Below are 24,989 nucleotides of genomic sequence, written 5' to 3' on the forward strand. Positions count from 1 at the left end.
AATGATCTGCTAAAATACATTTTTATAAACATCTGCTTTATAGAGTCTGATTTGTTACAGCCCTTGCTGCTGTTTTATGGAAAAAGCAATAATAGCAATCCAGCCACTCTAAATCCCATCATTCTGTTTCTGTTCCTGTTCCATAAGGTAAAATATAATTATCTGTTTCTTAATTTTGAGTATTCTAAACATTTAAATTTTAATGTTCTAGAATAATCTAGAAAAGGCATGTCTAGGCTATAGAACCGTACAGAATCCATTGTTCTCAACTATTTTGTAACAGTATTAATTCTTTGTCAAAAGAACCTTCAAGTAGTACTAAAATGGAATGCACTACTTAACAAATTTTAGAAACACTCCCTCTCTCCCTTCTTCTCCTAACACCTATGCTGGCTAACCTGAGCAAAAAAGAGTTGTATAACCTATTTTCAGGCTGCTCTGATAAGGTTACATGATCCGCATCCCCTGTGTCACCCAGAGTTGCTGCAGGGGAGTGAAGGGAGCTTTGACAATGAATGGGCTTGTGAAGACTAAGGATCCTTTCACACAGGCGTTCCGTATGTCTGTTTTTCCTCCATCCATAGGCGGATGAAAAACGGACATACATGTATGCCTGTGGGCTAGCGGACATTAACGGATGATCATCCGCTGACGTCCGCCTCCGTTAAGTCCCGTTTTTTGAGATGGAAGAAAACCCTATTTTTCCATTTAAAAAAAACTGAACAGGCAAAAAACGGATGTTGGCGGATGATCCGCTTACATCCGTCTTTAAACCCTTTTTATTTTTTTCCCTTTTCAAACACACTGTATATAGCTGTTGGCTAAGGAGGGGGCCTGGAAGCTGGCCGCTGCATCCTTAACAACCGATGGGGGGTCCCCCCCCCAGGTCCATACCAGGCTCTTTGGGTCTAGAATGTAAAAGAAAAATGGCGTGGGGTCCCCCCCAAAATCCATACCAGGCCCTTATCCGAGCATGCAGCCCGGTAGGTCAGTAAAGGGAGGAGATGAGCGAGCGCCCCCCCCCCCGAACCATACCAGGCCGCATGCCCTCAACATGGGGGGGTGGGTGCACCCATGTTAATGGGGGACATGGGTCTCTTCCCAACAACCCTGGCCAGTGATTTTCAGGGTCTGTAGGCGGGGGCTTATCGGAATCTGAAAGCCCCCCTTTAACAAGTGGGCCCCCAGATCCCGGGCCCCCCCCCCTATGTGAATGGGTATCGGGTATATTGTACCCCTACGCATTCGCCTCAAAAAGCAGAGAAAAGTAAAAAAAAACAAGAGCTGGCTTTTGACAAGTCTTTTATTAAATGAATAGCTCTGAGCTGTCTTCTCCCGGTGCTCTCCTGGTGCCGTCTTCTCCCAACGCTGTCTTCTCTCGCCGCCTTGCTCTCTCACCGCCGTGCTCTCTCACAGAAGAACAGCAGCTTTTATTTATTTTTTTTGCGGGTAGCCGGCGGCGAGGAAGAAGACGTCAGCGGGGGGTGGCAGCGGGAGAAGGCGGCACCGGGAGAGATGGCGGCGGGAGAAGACCGCTCAGACCTATTTTTTTAATAAAGGACTTGTCAAAAACTGGCTCTTATTTTTTTTTTTTTTTACTTTTAACTGCTTTTTGGGGTGAATGAGTAGGGGCACGATGTGCCCGATACCCAGTCACATAGGGGATGGGGGCCCCCTTGTTAAAGCTCTGATTCCGATAAGCCCCCCGCCTGCAGACCCCGACATCCACTGGCCAGGGTTGTCGGGAAGAGGCCCTGGTCCCCATCAACATGGGGTCAAGGTACTTTGGGTGGCGCAGAGCCCTCCCAATGTTGAGGACATGCACCTGGTATGGTTCAGGAGGGGATGGGCCGCTCGCTCGTCCTCTCCCTTTCCTGACCTGCCGGGCTGCATGCTTGCATAAGGGGCTGGTATGGTTTTTGCTTTTGTGTGTTTTTTTTGTTTTTGTGTTTGGTGGGGTTAACATTTTTAGATTAGTCAGGTGTTGCTTGGAATTCCACTAAACCCTAGGAATTTTTTAGTTAAAGCGATAGTAAACTCCGGTGAAGAAAGGAAAAAAATATTTCCTCCTGCAAGGCAAAATTACAATGTGCTAGTATGCATTGCATACTAGCACATTATGTGAAACTTACCTTAAAATGAAGCCCTCCAGCAGTGCGCTGTCACAGCTGACAGGGCTTCTATCTTTACACGCTCTTCCTTCCAGTTTGGCGGTGCTCCAGTCCTTTGGACGAGCCGAGATGGCGTCACGCCCGCGCATGTGCACGGGAGCCGCTGTTCACGGCATAGGGCTCTCAAGGAACGGCACAGGTATATGGTTCCTTCAGAGCATTGGTGACCTCGCCAGTGCATTCACAAGTAGATATCTCCTAAACGGGGGGCATGGCCTGACAAGGCATGTGAACAGAATTCGGCTAATACCGGTACCCGCGGATCCCCTGACCTTGCAGGACCCGGTGGCTGGCAGATAAATCAGCATCCTGACCCGTGGGAACCAAGGAGACGCCTCGGCCCCTCAGGAATTCCAAGATGGCGCCTGGCAGTCTCAGCCTCAGAGGACGCCACGAGGCACTGACAAGAAAACGTAGCAGGAGGGTAAGTCCAACAAACCCCCTAAGCCCAAGGAACAACCCAGGGACATGTTGTACTATGCCCAAAAGCTAGCAGGTCTTGCTAAAGCTCAGCAGACTGCTGTCTTCCCAGAGTTTGCAGACAGGGAGAATGCAGACAGGCTTGATGACACTGCAACCATGGAATCTGTACCTAATCCCATGCCTGACTTGTTTGATATGCCCTCGGAGGATAGCCCCCAGCCCACACTCCGTGAAATATTGCACGCTGTACATAGATGGACTGCTTCTGTGGATGATTTGAAAGAAAAGTTTGGTGGGCTGCAGGAGTGTCTCTCCTCTGCCAAGACACGAAAAAGATCAGGGAGAGAACCGCTGCTGTGGAGGGCAGAGCAAGTGACATAGAAGGCCAGATGATCCCTATAAATGGCTGTGAGAATGACTACACAGCAAGCCTTCCAGGCCCTCAAAAAAAACGATGATATTGAGAACTGCCTCAGACGCAACAACGTACGCATTCTGGGACTCCCAGAAAAAGTGGAGGGCAAGGACCCCACCACATTTATTAAGGCTGATTGCAAGAAGTGTTTGGCAAGGAGGCTTTCTCACCAATCTACACAGTGGAGACATGGTGCCGCTGTGCCCTCTTCCACCAAGCAACCCTCCCAGATCGATTCTAGCCAGACTCCTGAACTACAGAGACCGGGAAGTGGTGCTGAGACTGGCCAGAGAAAAGTGTACTGTACAGTACAATGGCACCAGAATATCATTCTACCCTGACTTTTCTGCAGAAGTAAAACATAGACGATCGATTTTTGCTGATGTCAAAAAGAAATTGCAAAGGCTACAGTTACCCTATGCAATGATGTTCCTGGCCAAGTTGCGTGTGAATCAATTCTTTGAAAAAGCACAAGATGCCGCAGTGTTGCTAAATCAGAACGAGCAAGATTTACGTTTATGTGGCTGCGAAGACAGTGAAGGTTGAAGCTTTGTTTGGAATTCTTCTAAGGCATAAAGGGCGTCTAACTACCCCTACAGTTTGAAACAAAATGTAGAGGGACTTTACACAATACCCACCCACAGCGAGTGAAAATCCACTTCTTTTCTTTTTCCTTACTGGTTACCACATTGGTACAGACGTACATGTGAAATGCTAACGTGTACACTGCTTGTACATTCGTTGCCTGTTGTCATGGTTTACATGGCTTGAGTTTAAGTTCCCTGTTGGCACCAGGAGTGCTGTTGCTGATCGAGCCCTACACTGTTTCGGAGGCCCCAGTTCCGCCCAGTTGGCGGTAAATGGGCCACAGGCTGAGAGCCACTTTAGCATATGCCAGTCAGTTTGCTTTGCTGCGCAATTGCGCAGGATGAACTACCTCATATTCCAAATGCCTTTCCAATGTGCAATCCACTCATGCAATCCAATATGTTCATTGCACTTTCTACTGAACGTTCCAGATTGTCCATCTACCAGGTGCTGTTGCTTCACCAGAATATTGCCTCTGCCCAAGGGACAATCCCGTAAATATATATGTGTATGTCTGCTCTTTCCCCACATGCAAAGCGCCTGGGGAGGATGGCCTCCCTATGGAAGTGTACACTCAATTTGGCGAACACTTGCTGCCAAGGTTGTTGGAAGTATTCAATGCATCGCTCGAGGAGGGTCGCCTTCCTAAGCAGCAGCAGGGGCCCAGGCGGCGCCCCTTTGGTGTGACTCTGCTGTCCCACATATTTAGCAATGGTAAGCTGCTGTCCTTTCTTCAACTACAAACCAGATTTAAACTGCTGTCACTATGTTCTATTCTTACCTTCAGCTCCAGCATGCTGTTAATGCACAGGGGGCTGTGGGAGAGTGGACATTGTCACCCACTCCTATTTTTCACTGAAACTAAGGGGATCATATCTCAGTGTTACCACATTTGTTACACAACACTTACGGATGTACCCCAGTAGGGCAGTGTCTTTATGGGAGAGAGACCTATGGCCACTTACGGGAGATCAGTGGGAGGAGGCCCTGCAGTCCATATCTACCTGTTCTTTGAATGTGGCACAAAAAGTTTCCCAATTCTATATTATACTGAGAGTACACTACACCCCGACAAAACTCCATAAAATGGGCAGACTGGCGGATCCTATTTGTTGGTGCCAACAACACAATGGGGATCTCATACATCTCCTATGGCGCTGACCGAAGCTCCACCGCTATTGGATCAAGGTGGTTGGAACACTCAACCAGGTGTTTCAAATGAAGGTACCTTTAGACCCAATATTCTGCATGCTGGGGGTTCCGGAGGACGTGATCCCTGAGGAACTGCTAAGGATTGCATTCACTAGGACACTCCTTTAGGCCAGGAAACTTATCTTAATGGGATGGAAATCAATCTTACCACCCACTACTGCCTCCTGGATAATATATATGGACAATACCCTTATTATGGAAAGGTATATCTACCAAAACGGGGATTCCTGGGTAGGTTTGAAAGGCTATGGTCATATTGGCTAGACATACCTGGACTAAGTCCCAGGGAATTTGTATTGTCTAGACTTCTACAGATTATGCTACATATATGATACATATATAAAGGGATCTATGTCAATGAGGGGGGGTTGTGGAAGTGAGTAAATGTATGCTATGTCGATAGCCGCTGCAACGTTAACTAAAATATGTAATTGTCATTGTTCAAAAGTTATGGCTTGTGCATTGAAAGTTGTTTAATCTGTTCAATAAAAACTTTTTTGATTAAAAAAAAAAATCTCTTAAACGGTGCTTGTTTAGGATATAATTACTGTACCTATAGGTAAACCTTATTATAGGCTTACCTATAGATAAAAAATCAACCAAGGAAGTTTATTCCCACTTTAAGTCCAATAAAATAAACATTCCTCAATAAACTGTTAAAATGTTTACCCCAGCAGTTGCAGTTTACAACTTTCAATACTACTGACTCAAGCTTTTTTAAGCGCTGCTTCCTTGAACATCTGGTTTTAACAGTGGACAGTGTAGCCTCCAGCTTGGAGAAGGAAGGAGGATAGAGGAGGAAGTTGGACACAAGTGCTTTGCTATCTTAGGCTATAGGGCTGTGTGTTTCTATTGATGCACACAGTGTGGTGAGACACGGCTCTAGTCCCTGCATGCAAGGATGACTCCATAGGATGCTGCCAGGGAGAGAGCCACCCTGAAACAGGAAACCTGGGTGAGCGATCATGGCACCACCTTAAACTGGAACATAGGCAAGGATTAAAGGACAAAGGCGCTGCGTACTTAAGCCAGCCATAGATGTTTAGAATCTCGGCTGGTTTGGCAGGGACTGGCCGAGATTCAAACCATCTATGGCAGGCTGAATGTAACCTAAGTCGATCCATCGATCGACTTGGGTGTAGCCAGCATGTCAAATTTTTTGGCATGCAATTATTGCCAACGGCTATAGCTGCTAGCAATAATCATTGTGCTCTCCCGGCAGGAATGGCTCCCCACAGTGCTGCAACCTGTGGTTGCAGGAAAGAAAATCGCAAATAAAAAGAACTTGCTGCTCCAGGTGAAATAGGTGTGCCTGATGGGACCTCCAAATGAGTGCTAGCCCTGGCCCACCTCCTAGGGTATTAGTCAAGGTAAAGGCTGCACATCGAGTAGATTCCAAATGGCTTTTATTGAATCACCAAAGTGACACCAGAGGACACGGTCGCAAAGTCTTGTAGACGCGTTTCACACTGATGATTTTGGCATTTGGAATCTACTTGATGTGCAGCCATTTCTTCTTTACCTTGAGGAAAGAAAATCGCACCACCCATGGCGTGCCTTAGTAAGTTAATTAAATCAGCTGTTGAAAGTGCTATTTACACAATCAATAGCTCATAGTGGATTAATAAAATAATATTGCGTAACATCAATGTAGTCTTTGTAGACTGACTTTACTGGTATTATAGAAAAGCTATGCTCCATTTAGGGGTTTTTTTTGTTTGTTTTTTTTAGAACTGCTTTTAGCTTTTACTATTTCTGTTACTGGTCTGGAATCCATTATGGGCCAAAGAAAAACTTTTCTGATATGCCCATCACATTCTTATTTGGCTTATTTGGAAAATTCTGATGATATATTTATACCTCGCAAATTTTTTGTAGCTCAATTTCCATTTGAGGAGTCGTTCTTTTAAGAAGTTGACCTGGCAGTGTCAGGTCTTAATAGAGTTAATCAGAGTTTAAGGATCCCATAGATAAACGATTGAGGATTTTTTTAAAACTTTGTTTTCTCTAACAGGACCTGCTTTACAACCTGCCAAATCTGTGATGTTAGTTTGCCAAACATTAGGGGAATGGATTAAACTCATGAAAAGTGATCCAGTTTCCATCCACAGTGATCGTCTATTTGTAGAGCACTTAGAGCAGTGGTTCTCAACTCCTGTTCTCAGGACCCACTAACAGGCCAGATTTTAAGTATTACCTTGGAGAGACGCAGACTAGAATCACTCTATCGAAAAGCCAGTGGCGTGCAAAACACACCTCAAAAACTTCCACCCGGTGCCAAAAAAAAAGTGCCCACACATAGAGAGTGAAACACAAAAACGTGCAACGGGTGTACAGAGTCCTCCACTAGGGAAGGACCTTACCCTGATCCCCCGGGGCGTTAGGCTCCAGACAGGGACTGAGGTACTCAGACAAAGGGTCCAACTGGCCGAAACCAGGCGGACCCCCACAACTGGAAGGTCTGCCAAAGCAGACCGACCCAAGTACAGTGGGGCTCCCCCGAAGGGAGACCCCTCAAAGGAGAGGGCGAACCAAGCCAAAAGGCCTATGTCCACCCCCTCCCAAGACTTTCAGAGTAGGCCCGAGGACCCACACCCTACTCGCCACACAGTGACAAAACGTGTATACAAAGACAACCAAAAAAAGACAAAAAGGTGACAAACAGGGGTAAAAGAAAGAGTGGGGAAGATAGTGAGATGGGAGAGTGAAAGTGGCCATTGTGCTATACAATGGCCGGCCCTCCGGCCAGGCATAAAAATTTCCCCTGGTCCTGGCCAAAAGGCCCGGCCCAAGAGGCAGGTGTGAAAAACGTGTGTTGTGGTGAAGTGACCATGGTGCCATAAAATCAAGTGCTTTCACACCGTGACCATACGGCACCCCTGAACTGCCACTTCAGGGGCACATTCACCACTGGCTTTTCGAAAAAGCCCCGACCCCCCAGCCCAGACCACAGCAGATCCCACCACAGGCAGAAAGGATATGGAGATCAGGAAGCCAGAAAGAGTCCTTTATCAGGCTCTGCCGTCGCTCCCATCACTCCCTCCTAATTACATTCGGGAAGTACTAACCACTCCCCCCTCCTCAAGAGGGAAGTAAGCGTTCTCTCCCGAATAACTGTCTGGAGCTAGATCCGCCCCAATCCAGGCCAAAGGGCCAGGGTCCCGACCCTCCGGTTCAGACCCCGTAGTTCTCCATCCCCATCAGAAGGCTTCCCTTTCGGCTACGAACCGCTCCAGGTCACCTTCACTCCAGCAGGCTTTGCATAGCAACCGCAATCCCGTCTCTCTTTCGCCATAGATCAGGGACGGAAGCAAGCGCCACCTCCTGGAAACTGATAAGAACAGATACTACACTTGATCTTAGCCAAAAGGCCAAGAAGCAATTAGCAATAATCACGCCTCAGTTGAACCTCATTGGCTATGATACTGCCACTGAGACGCAGACTAGAATACTGCAGTCACTGAGCAGCAAATTATATCACCTGTGATGTATTTCGGTTATCTAGTAAACCTGGCCTGTTAGTGGGTCCTGATGACAGTTGTTGAGAACCACTGACTTAGAGTTCATGCCATCTGACCCACACTATTGTGTTAGACAGGTTAGTCTTATTTTCAGAATGCGTCTCCTATCATTGAAATGTGAAGAATTATATGGTTAAAATAATAGTCTGTTAGTTTGTAAAAAGCTTCTTTTGAGCATGTCCTTTGGACATTCTCATCAAGGATGCCATTGTGGATGAGAGTACTGCTCCACCCCAGCAGAAGAAGCCTAGACCTCAAGCTGGATAGATCCCCCCCCCCCCCAAATCTCAGTCATCACATGGTACAGACTCAATCACAGCCCATTTGTACCATTTGATTAACTGTGAAATATATACCATAGTTTGTAGACTCTAGATAACTTTCCCACAGACTAAATAATATACACTGATTTTGGTTATTTTCACCACATAAATGTAGCAGTATATATGTTTGCCTAAATTAATGAAGAAAGAGTATTTATTTGCAAAACTTTATAACCGAAACAAAGAAAATCGCATTTTTGTTCAAAATTTACACTTTTTTTTTGGCAGCGGCGATTAAATGCCACAGAAAGAAAGCTCTATTTGTGTGAAAAAATATATATAAAAATGTCATATGGGTGCAGTGTTGCATGACTTTGTCATTCAAAGTGAAACAGCGCTGAAAGCTAAAAATTGGCCTGGGCAGAAAGGGGGTAAAAGTGTCCGGTATTGAAGTAGTTCATTATTTCTAGGCTTCAGCCTTTAAGACCAAACCAAAGACAAAGGCCCAGTTCATCTGCAAACTGATCTTCTAACATCCCCCAAACCTCTTTGTCATGAAGGATGCCCCTTTTCCCCTTTTCCCACTTAGTGGCTGGGGGAACATCTGTTAGCCTTTGCAGACATCTCTGATGCCTTTATACAGAAGGTGTTTTCCAATTCCTAGAAACTGGAGTTTAATTTTCAGCAATTTTTTCTGATTCTTGTCTTCCAGCCTTTACAGGTTAGAGGACCTTAATGCAGCCCTTAGAGGTGTTCTGGATCAGGGGGTTAGGGCCTCACTTCCTGTGGTGGGAAGGTTTTAAAGCCTGGGAGTTCCGCCTGGGAAAAAAAAAATTAAGTCAAATACTGTAGCTGCTGACTTTTAATATAAGGACACTTACCTGTCCAGGGAGCCCGCAATGTCGGCACCCGAAGCCAACCTGTCCCTCGGCTACTGGTGCAGGCGCCGGCATCCTTACTAAGGGAAAACAGGAAGTGAAGCCTTGCGGCTTCACGACCTGTTTCCTACTGCGAATGCCTAAGTTGCGCTGCGTGTTCTGAATGGTTCCTGCTGTCTTCTGGGACCTGTGTGTCTCCCAGAAGGCAGCGGGGGGAAGGAGGAGGGGCCTCATAGCTCTGGACTGGCCCAGGTAGATGTGGTACCATCTTGCTTCACATTTCTTTGCTTTAACAGCATGGTTGCCGAAGCCCAGATCTTCAGGAATAGATGTCTCTCTGAACTGGTGATTCCTATAGTGCTGAAACCTAGGATGTCCATTTCCTGAAAGGTCTATCATCACACAAGAACTGATCAGCCACAACATTATGACTACCCACCAAAACTCTTTCGGGCCATGGACTCCACTAGACCACTGAAGGTATGCTGTGGTTTTTGGCACCAAACCATCAGTAGCAGATCCTTGCTGTAAGTTGCGAGGTGGGGCCTTTATGGATCTGACTTTTTCAGAATATCCCACAGATGCTTAGTAGGATTGAGATTTGGAGATTTTGGGGGCCAAGCGAACACCTGAGACCTGTTCTTGTTCTGTTATTCAAACCATTCTTTAATTCATCAGACCAGGCCACCTTCCATTGCTCCGTTGTCCAGTTATGATGCTTATGTGCACATTTTTCTGTGGACAGCAGTCAGCATGTGTCCCCCTAACTAGTCTGCAGCTATGTAGTAATGTAGGCAACAAACTGTGGTGCACTGTTTGTTTTGGCACATTTCTATCGGAACCAGCATTAACTTTTTCAGCAATATGAGCTACAGTAGCTCTTCTATTGGATCAGACTACACGGGCCAACCTTCGCTCCCCATGTGCATCAGTGAGCCTTGACCAACCATGTCCTGTCTCCAGTTCACCGGTTTTCCTTCCATGGACCACTTTTGGTGGTTCCTAACCACTTCAGAACAGGAACATACCACAAGAGCCTGCAGTTTTGGAGTTGCTCTGACCCAGTCATCTAGCCATTACAGTTTGTCCCTTGTCAGAGTCACTCAAATCCTTATGCTTGCCAGATTTTTCTGTTTTCATCATATCAACTTCAGGGACAACATGTTTAATTGCTGCCTCTTATACCCTACCCACTGTCAGGAGATAGCCAGTGTTATTCATTTAACCAGTCAGTGGTCATAATGTTATGGCTGATTGGTGTATACTTCTCTTGGTGCAAGAAAATAAACTTTTAAAATATTCTGTAGGACATATTAAATTTGTATCAGCATTTGGCTCTGAGTACTATCAAGGGTCAAATTTCCGCACTTACAATCTGTTCCACAGACCTGCTAAACTCCCATTCCTTGATTAAGACTTTTGTACAGGATGTCGCTTTGCCTGTATGTTCCCCCTTCACTTTGTAGGATATTTATTTGGTTCTTTGAGGCCATTCCCCTTTTACATATACAATATTCACAAGCTTGCTTTCCTTGTCGCTATCAACTTTATGAGGTGCATGACTGAACTTGGACTTCTAAAGAATCTCTTCTGGTCTTACATAGAGTTAAGGTACCTTTCTTCCTAGGGTGGTTTCAGCCCTTCACCTTATTGAACTGCCATCTATTTGTCTGGCTCTGGTACATCAAATGGTGATTTGCCTTAACTGGAAGTAGTTTGTGGTGTATGGGTCTACCTTGCAGCCACTGTTTCCTTTAGAAAGATAGACTCTTTGTCATCCTAGATAGCCTTGGTGAATAGCAAAATCCATGCAGCATACCAATTTGTAGAGGTCTAAATAGGCACCTAAAATTGCAGTGGAAATGGTGGATCCCTTGACAACAGCAGTTGGGTCATCAAGATTTCTCAAAGCCAGCCTAAAGAGTGTTGTTACTGCGCTTATTGCCAATGGTTTAAGGAAGCACGCAGAAAACTAGAGTGCGATTTGGCTCTTCTAATATTTTTCATTTTGACAAGATGAAACTTTTTATATGCTAAAATTCTGATAAACTAGCATTGTCATGATTCCAAGAAAAATATAGTTCAAAATGCCCTGCTAAAATGTTCATTTGCCTAGATTTCTTTACTTCTTGTACAGGTTCCCTGAGGTCTATAATGAAAGACTTAAATTCCGATGAAAATGAAGAAGAATCTGATGATCCTGAAGACAATGACTCGGAAAGTGAGAGGACCATACATATTCATGGAGGAAGTCGAGCTCGCAGGTACATCATGAATCCAATTTATTACATCCCTTTGTATTTGCGCTTATGGCTTTTTAGTTGAGAAAAATAAGTAATTCTATTTTTCTGGTCCATGTATATATCTACTGAGTAATCTGACAGGAGAGACTGCCAAGAGCTTTTATTTTTTTTTTATATATATATATATATATATATATATATATATATATATATATATATTAGTATATATATATATATATATTAGTATATATTAGTATATATTGGTATGTGTCTAGTTCTGAAGAAGGGCGTTATCTGTATAGCCCGAAACTGTCAATCATTTGACAATGAATGGAACATGAATTGATGTCTTTTCTAAAATAAATTTTTAAGTGCAGCAATCCCACTTGCATGTTTTTCTATATATGGCCTGTGTAAGGGCCTTATTGCTCAGCAATGCTACATTGGATCGTGTGCACTTCACCCTCAACATTTGTTTTTATATATATATATATATATATATATATATATATATATATATATATATATATATATATATATATATATATATATATATAATGTGTATTCTGACAGGATCTCAAGACCTATTTACTGATAAAGATTATAAACCAGAATTGTTTTATCAGGTTCAGGTAGAAAACCTCCAAGGGTATAAATCTCCCTCCCCATGATGTGAAGAGTTGGGAACCTTGAACATATCCTGGGAAGATATTTTCTTCACAGACCTTGAATTAACTTTTACAACAGCCGTTCACCAGAGCGTAGGACAATATTAATTTAAATTTACTTGAGCCACTTACTTCAATTTACATTAGAAATTTAGTTTTGCAATTAAATTGACCTTTTTAACCACACAATTTATTTCTTGAGAAAAAAATAAAGGACTATAGAATGAGATCATCAGAGCTTTATGTATATGAATAATGCTTACAGCAAAAGCTAATTAAAGGATCACGATCATACAAAAACTGCATTATGATAACTATATATGATGAACACCTGATAATATTCAGTATATTGACTTCTTTTTATTTTATATGCCATTATTTATATGTTTCTCTACAATTCCAAACTGTTCAACCAAAGCCGTGTTCAGACCTCTATAGGGACACGTTTGGTGGCTGAAATCAATATTCTTTCTACTCGAATCAACTCTGTTGCACAAAACATTGTATTATTGGTCCTAATATGGCTTAGAATTTGTGAAGTTTGTAAGCATCCCTGGCAGTGTTTATTTTTTTTTTCTGTTTAAGAATTTGTTATTGATATAAACAGGCCAGGGAAATTTAGACTGGACAATTTATGATCCCTTTGTAATAGTATGTAAATAATAAAGTAAAATGTAAAATAATATGAAAGTATTAAAATTAGGTATTAACCACTTGCCGACCACTTCACGTCTATATACGTCAACAGAGCGGCACGGGCAGGCAAAATCACGTACCTGGTACGTGATTGCCTTCCCGTGGGCGGGGGGTCCGATCGGACCCCCCCCCCCGGTGCCAGCGGCGGTCGGCATTTGTCTAGGAGCGATCAGAGATGAGGGGGAGGCCATCCGATTGTGGCCCCCCCCTCGCGATCGCTCCCAGCCAATGAGAAACATCCCCTGCCTGTGTATAGTACACACAGGCAGAGGATGTGATGTCATCTCTCCTCGGCTTGGCAGTTTCCGTTCCGACGCCGAGGAGAGAAGACATCCGAGTAAGTGTAAAACACTACACAACACAGTAGAACATGCCAGGCACACTAAATACCCCCGATCGCCCCCCAATCACCCCCCCCCCCCCCCCCCCCCCGTCACAAACTGACACCAAGCTGTTTTTTTTTTTTTTTTTTTTTTACTGATTGGTGTCAGTTTGTGACAGTTAGAAGTGTTAGGACAGTGAGTATTAGCCCCCTGTAGGTCTAGGGTACCCCCCTAACCCCCCCTAATAAAGTTTTAACCCCTTGATCACCCCCCGTCACCAGTGTCGCTAAGCGATCATTTTTCTGATCGCTGTATTAGTGTCGCTGGTGACGCTAGTTAGTGAGGTAAATATTTAGGTTCGCCGTCAGCGTTTTATAGCGACAGGGACCCCCATATACTACCTAATAAATGTTTTAACCCCTTGATTGCCCCCTAGTTAACCCTTTCACCACTGATCACTGTATAACCGTTACGGGTGACGCTGGTTAGTTTGTTTATTTTTTATAGTGTCAGGGCACCCGCCGTTTATTACCGAATAAAGGTTTAGCCCCCCGATCGCCCGGCGGTGATATGCGTCGCCCCAGGCAGCGTCAGATTAGCGCCAGTACCGCTAACACCCACGCACGCAGCATACGCCTCCCTTAGTGGTATAGTATCTGAATGAATCAATATCTGATCCGATCAGATCTATACTAGCGTCCCCAGCAGTTTAGGGTTCCCAAAAACGCAGTGTTAGCGGGATCAGCCCAGATACCTGCTAGCACCTGCATTTTGCCCCTCCGCCCGCTCGGCCCAGCCCACCCAAGTGCAGTATCGATCGATCACTGTCACTTACAAAACACTAAACGCATAACTGCAGCGTTCGCAGAGTCAGGCCTGATCCCTGCGATCGCTAACAGTTTTTTTGGTAGCTTTTTGGTGAAATGGCAAGCACCAGCCCCAGGCAGCGTCAGGTTAGTGCCAGTAGCGCTAACACCCACGCACCGTACACCTCCCTTAGTGGTATAGTATCTGAACGCATCAATATCTGATCCGATCAGATCTATACTAGCGTCCCCAGCAGTTTAGGGTTCCCAAAAACGCAGTGTTAGCGGGATCAGCCCAGATACCTGCTAGCACCTGCGTTTTGCCCCTCCGCCCGGCCCAGCCCAGCCCACCCAAGTGTAGTATCGATCGATCACTGTCACTTACAAAACACTAAACGCATAACTGCAGCGTTCGTAGAGTCAGGCCTGATCCCTGCGATCGCTAACAGTTTTTTTGGTAGCGTTTTGGTGAACTGGCAAGCGCCAGCGGCCTAGTACACCCCGGTCGTAGTCAAACCAGCACTGCAGTAACACTTGGTGACGTGGCGAGTCCCATAAGTGCAGCTCAAGCTGGTGAGGTGGCAAGCACAAGTAGTGTCCCGCTGCCACCAAGAAGACGAACACAGGCCCGTCGTGCCCATAGTGCCCTTCCTGCTGCATTCGCCAATCCTAATTGGGAAACCACCGCTTCTGCAGCGCCCGTACTTCCCCCATTCACATCCCCAACCAAATGCAGTCAGCTGCATGAGAGGCATTTTCTTTATGTCCTCCCGAGTACCCCTACCCAACGAACCCCCCCAAAAAAGATGTTGTGTCTGCAGCAAGCGCGGATATAGGCGTGACACCCGCTATTATTGTCCCTCCTGTCCTGACAATCCTGGTCTTTGCATTGGTGAATGTTTTGAACGCTACCATTCACTAGTTGAGTATTAGCGTAGGGTACAGCATTGCACAGACTAGGCACACTTTCACAGGGTCTCCCAAGATGCCATCGCATTTTGAGAGACCTGAACCTGGAACCGGTTACAGTTATAAAAGTTTCAGTTACAAAAAAAAGTGTAAAAAAAAAAAAAAAAAAAACACAAGCAAAAATAAAAAAAAATAAATAGTTGTCGTTTTATTGTTCTCTCTCTCTATTCTCTCTCTCTATGGTTCTGCTCTTTTTTACTGTATTCTATTCTGCAATGTTTTATTGTTATTATGTTTTATCATGTTTGCTTTTCAGGTATGCAATTTTTTATACTTTACTGTTCACTGTGCTTTATTGTTAACCATTTTTTTGTCTTCAGGTACGCCATTCACGACTTTGAGTGGTTATACCAGAATGATGCCTGCAGGTTTAGGTATCATCTTGGTATCATTCTTTTCAGCCAGCGGTCGGCTTTCATGTAAAAGCAATCCTAGCGGCTAATTAGCCTCTAGACTGCTTTTACAAGCAGTGGGAGGGAATGCCCCCCCCCCACCGTCTTCCATGTTTTTCTCTGGCTCTCCTGTCTCAACAGGGAACCTGAGAATGCAGCCGGTGATTCAGCCAGCTGACCATAGAGCTGATCAGAGACCAGAGTGGCTCCAAACATCTCTATGGCCTAAGAAACCGGAAGCTACGAGCATTTTATGACTTAGATTTCGCCGGATGTAAACAGCGCCATTGGGAAATTGGGGAAGCATTTTTTCACACCGATCTTGGTGTGGTCAGATGCTTTGAGGGCAGAGGAGAGATCTAGGGTCTAATAGACCCCAATTTTTTCAAAAAAGAGTACCTGTCACTACCTATTGCTATCGTAGGGGATATTTACATTCCCTGAGATAACAATAAAAATGATTAAAAAAAAAAAAAATGAAAGGAACAGTTTAAAAATAAGATAAAAAAGCAAAAAAATAATAAAGAAAAAAAAAAAAAAAGCACCCCTGTCCCCCCTGCTCTCGCGCTAAGGCGAACGCAAGCGTCGGTCTGGCGTCAAATGTAAACAGCAATTGCACCATGCATGTGAGGTGTCACCGTGAACGTCAGATCGAGGGCAGTAATTTTAGCAGTAGACCTCCTCTGTAAATCTAAAGTGGTAACCTGTAAAGACTTTTAAAGGCTTTTAAAAATGTATTAATTTTGTTGCCACTGCACGTTTGTGCGCAATTTTAAAGCATGTCATGTTTGGTATCCATGTACTCGGCCTAAGATCATCTTTTTTATTTCATCAAACATTTGGGCAATATAGTGTGTTTTAGTGCATTAAAATTTAAAAAAGTGTGTTTTTTCCACAAAAAATGCGTTTGAAAAATCGCTGCGCAAATACTGTGTGAAAAAAAAAAATGAAACACCCACCATTTTAATCTGTAGGGCATTTGCTTTAAAAAAATATATAATGTTTGGGGGTTCAAAGTAATTTTCTTGCAAAAAAAAATAATTTTTTCATGTAATCAAAAAGTGTCAGAAAGGGCTTTGTCTTCAAGTGGTTAGAAGAGTGGGTGATGTGTGACATAAACTTCTAAATGTTGTGCATAAAATGCCAAGACAGTTCAAAACCCCCCCAAATCACCCCATTTTGGAAAGTAGACACCCCAAGCTATTTGCTGAGAGGCATGTCGAGTCCATGGAATATTTTATATTGTGACACAAGTTGCAGGAAAGAGACACATTTTTTTTTTTTTTTTTTTGCACAAAGTTGTCACTAAATGAGATATTGCTCAAACATGCCATGGGGATATGTGAAATTACACCCCAAAATAAATTCTGTTGCTTCTCCTGAGTATGGGGATACCACATGTGTGGGACTTTTTGGGAGCCTAACCACGCACGGGACCCCGAAATCCAAGCACCGCCTTCAGGCTTTCTAAGGGCGTAAATTTTTGAATTCACTCTTCACTGCCTATCACAGTTTCGGAGGCCATGGAATGCCCAGGTGGCACAAAACCCCCCCAAATGACCCCATTTTGGAAAGTAGACACCCCAAGCTATTTGCTGAGCGGTATAGTGAGTATTTTGCAGACCTCACTTTTTGTCACAAAGTTTTGAAAATTGAAAAAAGAAAAAAAAAAAAAATTTTCTGGTCTTTCTTCATTTTCAAAAACAAATGAGAGCTGCAAAATACTCACCATGCCTCTCAGCAAATAGCTTGGGGTGTCTACTTTCCAAAATTGGGTCATTTGGGGGGGGGTTTGTGCCATCTGGGCATTTTATGGCCTTCAAAACTGTGATAGGCAACGAGGAGTGAAATCAAAAAATGTATGCCCTTAGAAATCCTGAAGGCGGTGCTTGGTTTTTGGGGCCCCGTACGCGGCTAGGCTCCCAAAAAGTCCCACACATGTGGTATCCCCGTACTCAGGAGAAGCAGCTGAATGTATTTTGGGGTGCAATTCCACATATGCCCATGGCCTGTGTGAGCAATATATCATTTAGTGACAACTTTTTGTAATTTTTTTTTTTTTTTGTCATTATTCAATCACTTGGGACAAAAAAAATAAATATTCAATGGGCTCAACATGCCTCTCAGCAATTTCCTTGGGGTGTCTACTTTCCAAAATGGGGTCATTTGGGGGGGTTTTGTACTGCCCTGCCATTTTAGCACCTCAAGAAATGACATAGGCAGTCATAAACTAAAAGCTGTGCAAATTCCAGAAAATGTACCCTAGTTTGTAGACGCTATAACTTTTGCGCAAACCAATAAATATACGCTTAATGACATTTTTTTTACCAAAGACATGTGGCCGAATACATTTTGGCCTAAATGTATGACTAAAATTGAGTTTATTGGATTTTTTTTATAACAAAAAGTAGAAAATATCATTTTTTTTCAAAATTTTCGGTCTTTTTCCGTTTATAGCGCAAAAAATAAAAACGGCAGAGGTGATCAAATACCATCAAAAGAAAGCTCTAATTGTGGGAAGAAAAGGACGCAAATTTCGTTTGGGTACAGCATTGCATGACCGCGCAATTAGCAGTTAAAGCGACGCAGTGCCGAATTGTAAAAAGTGCTCTGGTCAGGAAGGGGGTAAAACCTTCCGGGGCTGAAGTGGTTAATAAAAAATATTGTTAATAAAAATTAGCTGACCAGCTTGATTCTATATAGGAAAATTCAAGAATTTACTTATTAATGCCATTGAGAATTAGAAATTAAAAAAAAACATTAAATTTGGTGATATACCGTATATGCACACATATAAATAGGGCTAAGAAAAATGTATTAATAAAGACTTCTAAATGACGGGACTGCAAAACTGGAAATGTATCATAACACAGAGTGGTACTGTGGATACATATATAGTATACTTGTGCCACGTCCTATATCTTGTAATAGTACACAGAAAAACCAAAAAGGAGCGACTTTACAGGCACAGTAACAACAAATATCTATAACACAATTTATTTATTGAAAAAACACATATAAATATGACTTCGATTAAAACCACAAATCATATGTATACATCAGAATATAATGAAGCGGTAGCTATACGACACCATCTATATGTATAATTCTTCGGACATGAGGATAAACATCCTGAATAGCAACAGGTCCGAGAAGGTGGCTGGATAGCAGATCCGCAATTGATTAATTCAAATCGTGTAGATATTCAATGCTCAACATGTTTCGCGTGTCTTCACGCTTCTTCAGAAGCAGAAAGCTGTATTGTGGCTATCAAAAATACACAACATATAATTAATATATAAAACCTTAAAAACTAGCATCTAAAACAATGTCAAGTAGTACAAAATCAAATCCATGCTGGTCAGACCAATGCGGTGAAGGATGGGACACCAAACGAGGAGGCAGTGGAAGGCTACCATGGGGGCGTGCACAACATAATAGTAGATGGTGTCTGAGGGGTGTATCAAGGTAGGAAAATTCATGAACTAGCTACCAACCAATACAACAGAGGAGGGGGGGGGGGGAGGGGGGACAGGGGGAAAAGGAAGGGGGGGGGGAGGGGGGGAAGGGGGGGTTTTTGTGGAGTACTTACAGAATAGATGTATCAAAAATCATATGAAATACAATAAAATAACGTGGCCCGCAGGTAAGGGAAAAAAAAAAAAGGGCAAACAATGTAGTAGAGCAACGCGTGTCAAATTAGGTCAGGATTGGTAGTATATCCTACACAAGAATATAAAACTGATTTCAATATACAATGAAAAACAGATCTCATATGCTAGTGAAACTAATGAAACCATGGCAGGGGTCACTCACCAGCAGCTAGAGTAGAAAAAATTACTGCATATCAGATTCATATAGATATATATGAATATATGTAAGGGATTCAAGGAGTCACAGGCGATTATACGGGTGCCAGAGCCAAAGTATCACAGAGGATTTGTTTTAGAGTAAGAGCTGCTCATACCTACAATACAAAGGGGAGGCAGGGAGAGTAAACAGCCATAAAACAGTGTGCCTAGAAAATATAACAATGGCCACTCGTCTAATGTGGCCACTACCTAAAACAAGGTGGAGGTACCTGGGTTCCAAGGTCTTAATATCGAGCGCGCAGTGCCATCCCTCACTGAAGCGGGTATACACAATAATAGGACGCCGTCCTATTTGTGTGCGCGTCCCGTTCGTAGTCACCCAATCGGCATTGCTGACGTGACGTCATCCGGACCGGCCGAATGCTCACAGTGCGCATGTGCGCCACTTGACTCGGAGCGCCGTCAAGGAGACAGACGGCGCATCCACTGTGAGGGGAACGCACGCAGCACAGAGCGACAACAGCCGGCATGGGGGAGAGGGGAGATCCACCCACGCCAGCTGGTGTATGCGTCACACCAACAACAAAGGTGGTGTGGCGCTGGGTGGCCACATGGCAACCAAAACCCGCCACCAGGTGGCGCCCATACTATCCGCATTGGACAGAACAGCAAGGAAAAAGGAAATCAATCATCAACAAAAGTTATTTACAGTTTACAATTGTATAAACCTAAACATCAATAGTCTTCATAGAGTTTACAGCTAAAGGGCTAAGAGTCAAACTCTAATATGTAAATTGTTCAGTCTGTTCATGCAAGTTTTTTATATATACATACATATAGACTCAAAAGGACCCGGACAGCACAGCAAGAATATAGAAAAATAGAAAAAAGGGGGGGGGATATATAAAGGGGATAAGGAAAAGGGGAATATCAATCTAGTGTAAACCACAACCTCTGTATCCTACAGGAACCAACTTGTATCCATGAAAGGAGTCAGTTAAAGAAAAGATTTGTAGGAATGAGCTTCATTGATACCAGGGGCTCGAGTAGCATCCAAGCGTTCTATCCAAAGTGTTTCTTGTCTGAGTATCTGTTTATCCCAGTCGCCACCCCGGGGGCTTCTCGGAATCACTGCAAGGGCAATGAACGAAACCACCGAGGTGTCGAATTTGTGGTAAAGGTCCAAGTGTCTACTGACTGAGGTGATCATCTTACCCCCCTCCAGAGTAATAAATGTGATCTTTAATGCGGGAACGAAATTGCCTGATAGTTTTTCCAACATAAAAGGCTCGATACCTACATGTCATTAGATATACTATACCCTGGGTTTCGCAGTCAGCGTGAAAGTTAGGGGTAAAGATTTCCCCATTCGGTAATCTAAAGCAAGTGCCTGTGCGAATCCAGGGGCAAAAGGTGCATCTCCCACATCTAGTGGTACCTTTAGAATGAAGTTGAACTGGAGGGATGTTATGGTAGTGGCTAGACGTGAGTTTATCCCGTAAGGATCTTGACCTAAAAAACGTGATTGCCGGAGTAGGAGTAACATATTTGGCCAGAATCGGATCACCACGCAGCAGGGACCAGTGTGTGGTTAAAATGTCACGTATTTCAGCATGATGTTGAGAATACTTGGTGATGTATCTTACCGTTGAACTGGATTTAGGAGTCTTATTCTGATACAAGAGGGAGTTACGTGATCGGCGCAACGCTTTGGTATAGGCGCGGCGAAGAAGCGATTTACTATAGCCTCTCGCCCTCATACGGTCCCGGAGTAGGTTGGCTTGCCATTTAAATTCTTCTGTGAAAGTGCAGTTTCTACGGAGTCTAAGGTATTGTGCATAAGGTATGCTTCGGATGAGAGTATGTGGGTGAGCACTTTCTGCGTGCAGCAGAGTGTTGCCCGCCGTCTCTTTGCGAAACAGCGTGGAGGCCAAACGGCCATCACTGTCTTTACAGATCGTGAGATCAAGAAAGGTGATAGTAGATCTGTCACTGCACACTGTAAATTTGAGTTTGAAAGAGTTGCGATTCAAAATCTCAATAAAGGTATTCAAACTTTCCGTGGCGCCCGACCATATGACAAAGATATCATCAATAAAATGTAGCCAACACATCACCTGGCTCGTAAATTGTGATAAATTGTCGTCCAAAAAAATAATACGTTCCCACTCCCCCAGGTACAGGTTGGCATAGGTGGGCGCAACATGTGCCCATGGCCACGCCCTGCACCTGGAGGAAGTGGGACTCGTTAAAAGTAAAACAATTATGCGTGAGAATGAATTGCAACAACTTCAGGATAAACTCGCAATAGTCCCACCGGTGGTGGGTTGGTTCACGAAGGAAGGTACGTGCTGTCCTGATGCCCTGTTCGTGAGGGATGCTTGAATAAAGAGCCTCAACATCCAAGGTCACGAGCAGAGCATCAGGAGGCATGACCATCCCTTCGATATGTTTGAGAAGATCTAATGTGTCTCTTATATACGAGGGTAATGCTAGCACATGTGGTAAGAGTATCGAATCCACTAAACGGCTGGCATTTTCCATGAGGGACCCAATACCCGATACTATGGGTCTACCCGGGGGTTTGGTGGAATCCTTGTGCTCTTTAGGAAGTGCATAAAACGTGGCCAGTCTTGGGTGGCGTGTATTCAGTTGTAAAGATCCTGATCAATCAGGCCTCCCTGATGGGCAGAACCAATGATAGTCAAAAATTCTATTCTGTATTGATCAATTACAGTGGAAACAATACTTCTATACCATGCCCTATTACACAGAATATCCATAACCATGTGTTCGTAGTTGGCCCTAGTCATAAGAACAATGTTCCCGCCTTTGTCAGCGGGTTTGATCACGAGGTCAGGGTGATTCTGTAACTGTGTGATTGCTTGCGCCTGTGCCGGAGTAAGATTCTTGTGTTTCGGCATTACATTCATTTTTTTGACATCATTGATTGTGCCCATCAGGAAGGCCCAAATGTTGAAGTTGGTATTAGGTCAGGAAAACGCTGAGATTTACCTCTAAATGGAGTTTTGGGTGCAGATACTATGGGACTAGGATTAGAATCCACTGGAGTATCAAGCTGACTAGATTGTTCGTTTTCGTCTAGTAATAGCATTAGATCACGGAGGGCCCGGAAGTCCTCCATTGTGTAGTTTTTGACTTGTTCAGAAATGTGCTTGTCTTGTATAGATCGAAGGCGATCATTATCAAAAAGAAATTTATAGGTGAGATTGCGAGAAAATAAATATAAATCCTTGATGGTTTCATATTTATCAATTGCCATAGAGGGACAGAAGCTCAAACCAAGTCTGAGAACCTCTACTTGGTGAGTAGTGAGAGAGTAAGGTGTGAGGTTGAGAATATCCAAATTAGAACTCAAGTGGGGAGTGGTGTGTGAACTGGTGTCTGAAAATTTAGTGAGGGATTTCTAGTTTGAGAAACATGTGAGTCTAGTGTACGGGATGTTAGAAATTAATATGACAAATGGTATCAATAACTAGATAATACGTGAATTATATACCTTATAATTTAAAGAGGTTGTAAACCCTTACAGACCACTTTTGACTACAGGTAAGCATATACTAAAGCTTACCTGTAGCTACCATAGATATCTCTTAAACCTGCACGGTTTAGGAGGAGTTATCCCCTGTATCAGCATGTGCCGAGAGCGTTGGCACATGTGCACTGAATAAACGGACCGAGCGTGCCGCTTCTTCAGCTGATGTGCCATTAACGCGGGAGTGACGTCACCACGGCTCCGACCAATCACATCGCTGGAGCCCGCGATACCCGGAAATAACTCTGGGAAACATGTCACCGGGTAGAGCAGTGTGCCAGGACCACTGCAGGGGCTTCGTTCTAAGGTAAGTATTTCATAATGAGCTAGTATGCTATGCATACCAGCTCAATTATGCCTTTGTCTTGCAGGTTTTTTTTGTTTTGTTTGTTTTTTCTTAGGTTTACAACCACTTTAAGAAAGTTATACTTAAACTTAGGACTATGAATTGTAAATAAAAATAACCAGGAGCACAAAAAAGACAGTTTATGTTGTATACTATATTGTCAAAAGTATTTGGGTGCATGAACTTTAATGGCATCCTAGTCTTATTTTGTAGGATTCAATATTGAGTTGGGCCACCCTTTGCAGCTATAACAGCGTAACTTTCCTGGGATGGCTGTCCACAAGGTTTAGGAGTGTGTCTATGAGAATGTTTGACCATTCTTCCAGAAGCACATTTGTGAGGTCAGGCACTGATGTTGGACGAGTAAGGGCCTGGCTCGCAATCTCCGCTCTAATTCATCACAAAGGAGTTTTATCAGGTTGAGGAACTGACCAAAAGTTTTGTCTTTATGTATCTTATGCCAGAATTGTATTGATGTAGAGAAGAAGTCTGCACCCATATCTAGTTTTTGGGTAAAATCTCAGATCATGTGACTATGTAATAAGTGACACAGCTTTTAAATAGTCAAAATCTGCATATGCTCGTTGGTGCTGGCAAATTCATTATGTCAGACTGACCGCCTTGGTTTATTCCCAGAAATGGTTTTTCTGCAAAGTACTTCATTATATGTGCTTTCCTATAGAGATGTTTTTTCTGTTTTTCTGTTTCCTGTTTTTTCCTCATTCACATTTAAATAAAACACTGTTCTTTGTTTTATTACGCAAAAAGGCAATAGTTAACCAGTGAGACAGTATACAGCAAGCACTTCTAAGGCTATCAGTTGTCTTCTTTCTTCACAGAATTAGCCTAAGCGATGGAAGCAATAGTGAAAGCAGTTCTATTTCATCTCCGTTACGACATGAGCCTCCCACCTTATTAAAAACGAACAATAATCAGGTAAGATTCTTTAGACTAACTTCAAAAACATTGTTCTAATCTGTTATGGTCTTGCATTTTTTGCACTGTTAATGATACTGGAAACCATGTCTCATTCCACCGTGTTAGGTTACTTAATGCACTTTGTAATTTTTTTGCCACACCACATCAAGGGCTTGTTATTGCTGAAACTCTGGAAATCTGTTAACATTTCAATGGCAATAAAAGCACATGAGCTGCCTACACAGCCCTTTATATAAAGCAAAATACACAGTGACGATGTAGCCTCTCATGGATAAAATGCTGCCTAAATTTTAACAGTGCTGCTGTAGCAGCAGGATCGCCAAGTATGTATATTTAACTGTGTTAATAGCCTTTCTTAACCAAGCGGTATGTTTCCAGTGTATTTCCCTCAGCCACTAGTGAGTACATTAGAGCACATTATTATTTTTGTGTGTCTGAGTTATGTTGATCATTTTTCTTCATGGAATTCTCCACCAAGTTTGTGTTTCCATCCTCTGTGAAAAAGCTAAACTTTTAAGTGAGAGTTCTAGCTGACTGCATTACACTGGAGTAAACTACTTTCATACTACATAGAGAAAACTTGGTGTAGTAAACGCATGAATATTTACTGTAGTGGAAAGATGGTTTGAATGGAGAAGATTCTGCTGCATGCATTTGCACTCCTGGTAAATGAAAGTGGAACTCCAAACAACACTTTTTCTTTTTATTGAAAGTTTCATGTGTAAGGGTTATAGCTTTTTTTTTTTTTTTAATTATGGAGGCCTATGT

General features: G+C 43.4%; 1 protein-coding gene and 1 pseudogene across 7 annotated transcripts in view; one reads left to right on the plus strand and one right to left on the minus strand.

Annotated features, from left to right (window-relative positions):
- Positions 1-24,989, plus strand: part of MLLT3 (MLLT3 super elongation complex subunit) — a 401,860-nt gene that overhangs the window by 328,867 nt on the left and 48,004 nt on the right. For 5 of the 7 annotated variants that reach the window (XM_073636372.1, XM_073636333.1, XM_073636353.1 and 2 more), the window contains 2 exons: positions 11,588-11,735; positions 24,122-24,218. In XM_073636372.1, the coding sequence (XP_073492473.1) occupies positions 11,588-11,735; positions 24,122-24,218 (245 nt within the window). The remainder of the gene's footprint in view (positions 1-11,587; positions 11,736-24,121; positions 24,219-24,989) is intronic. The other 2 variants (XM_073636340.1, XM_073636380.1) reach the window with 1 other exon arrangement.
- Positions 8,061-8,192, minus strand: LOC141124346 (U2 spliceosomal RNA; annotated as a pseudogene).

Source organism: Aquarana catesbeiana, linkage group LG01, assembly GCF_042186555.1.
Source record: "Aquarana catesbeiana isolate 2022-GZ linkage group LG01, ASM4218655v1, whole genome shotgun sequence".
NCBI classification, from domain to species: Eukaryota; Metazoa; Chordata; class Amphibia; order Anura; family Ranidae; genus Aquarana; species Aquarana catesbeiana.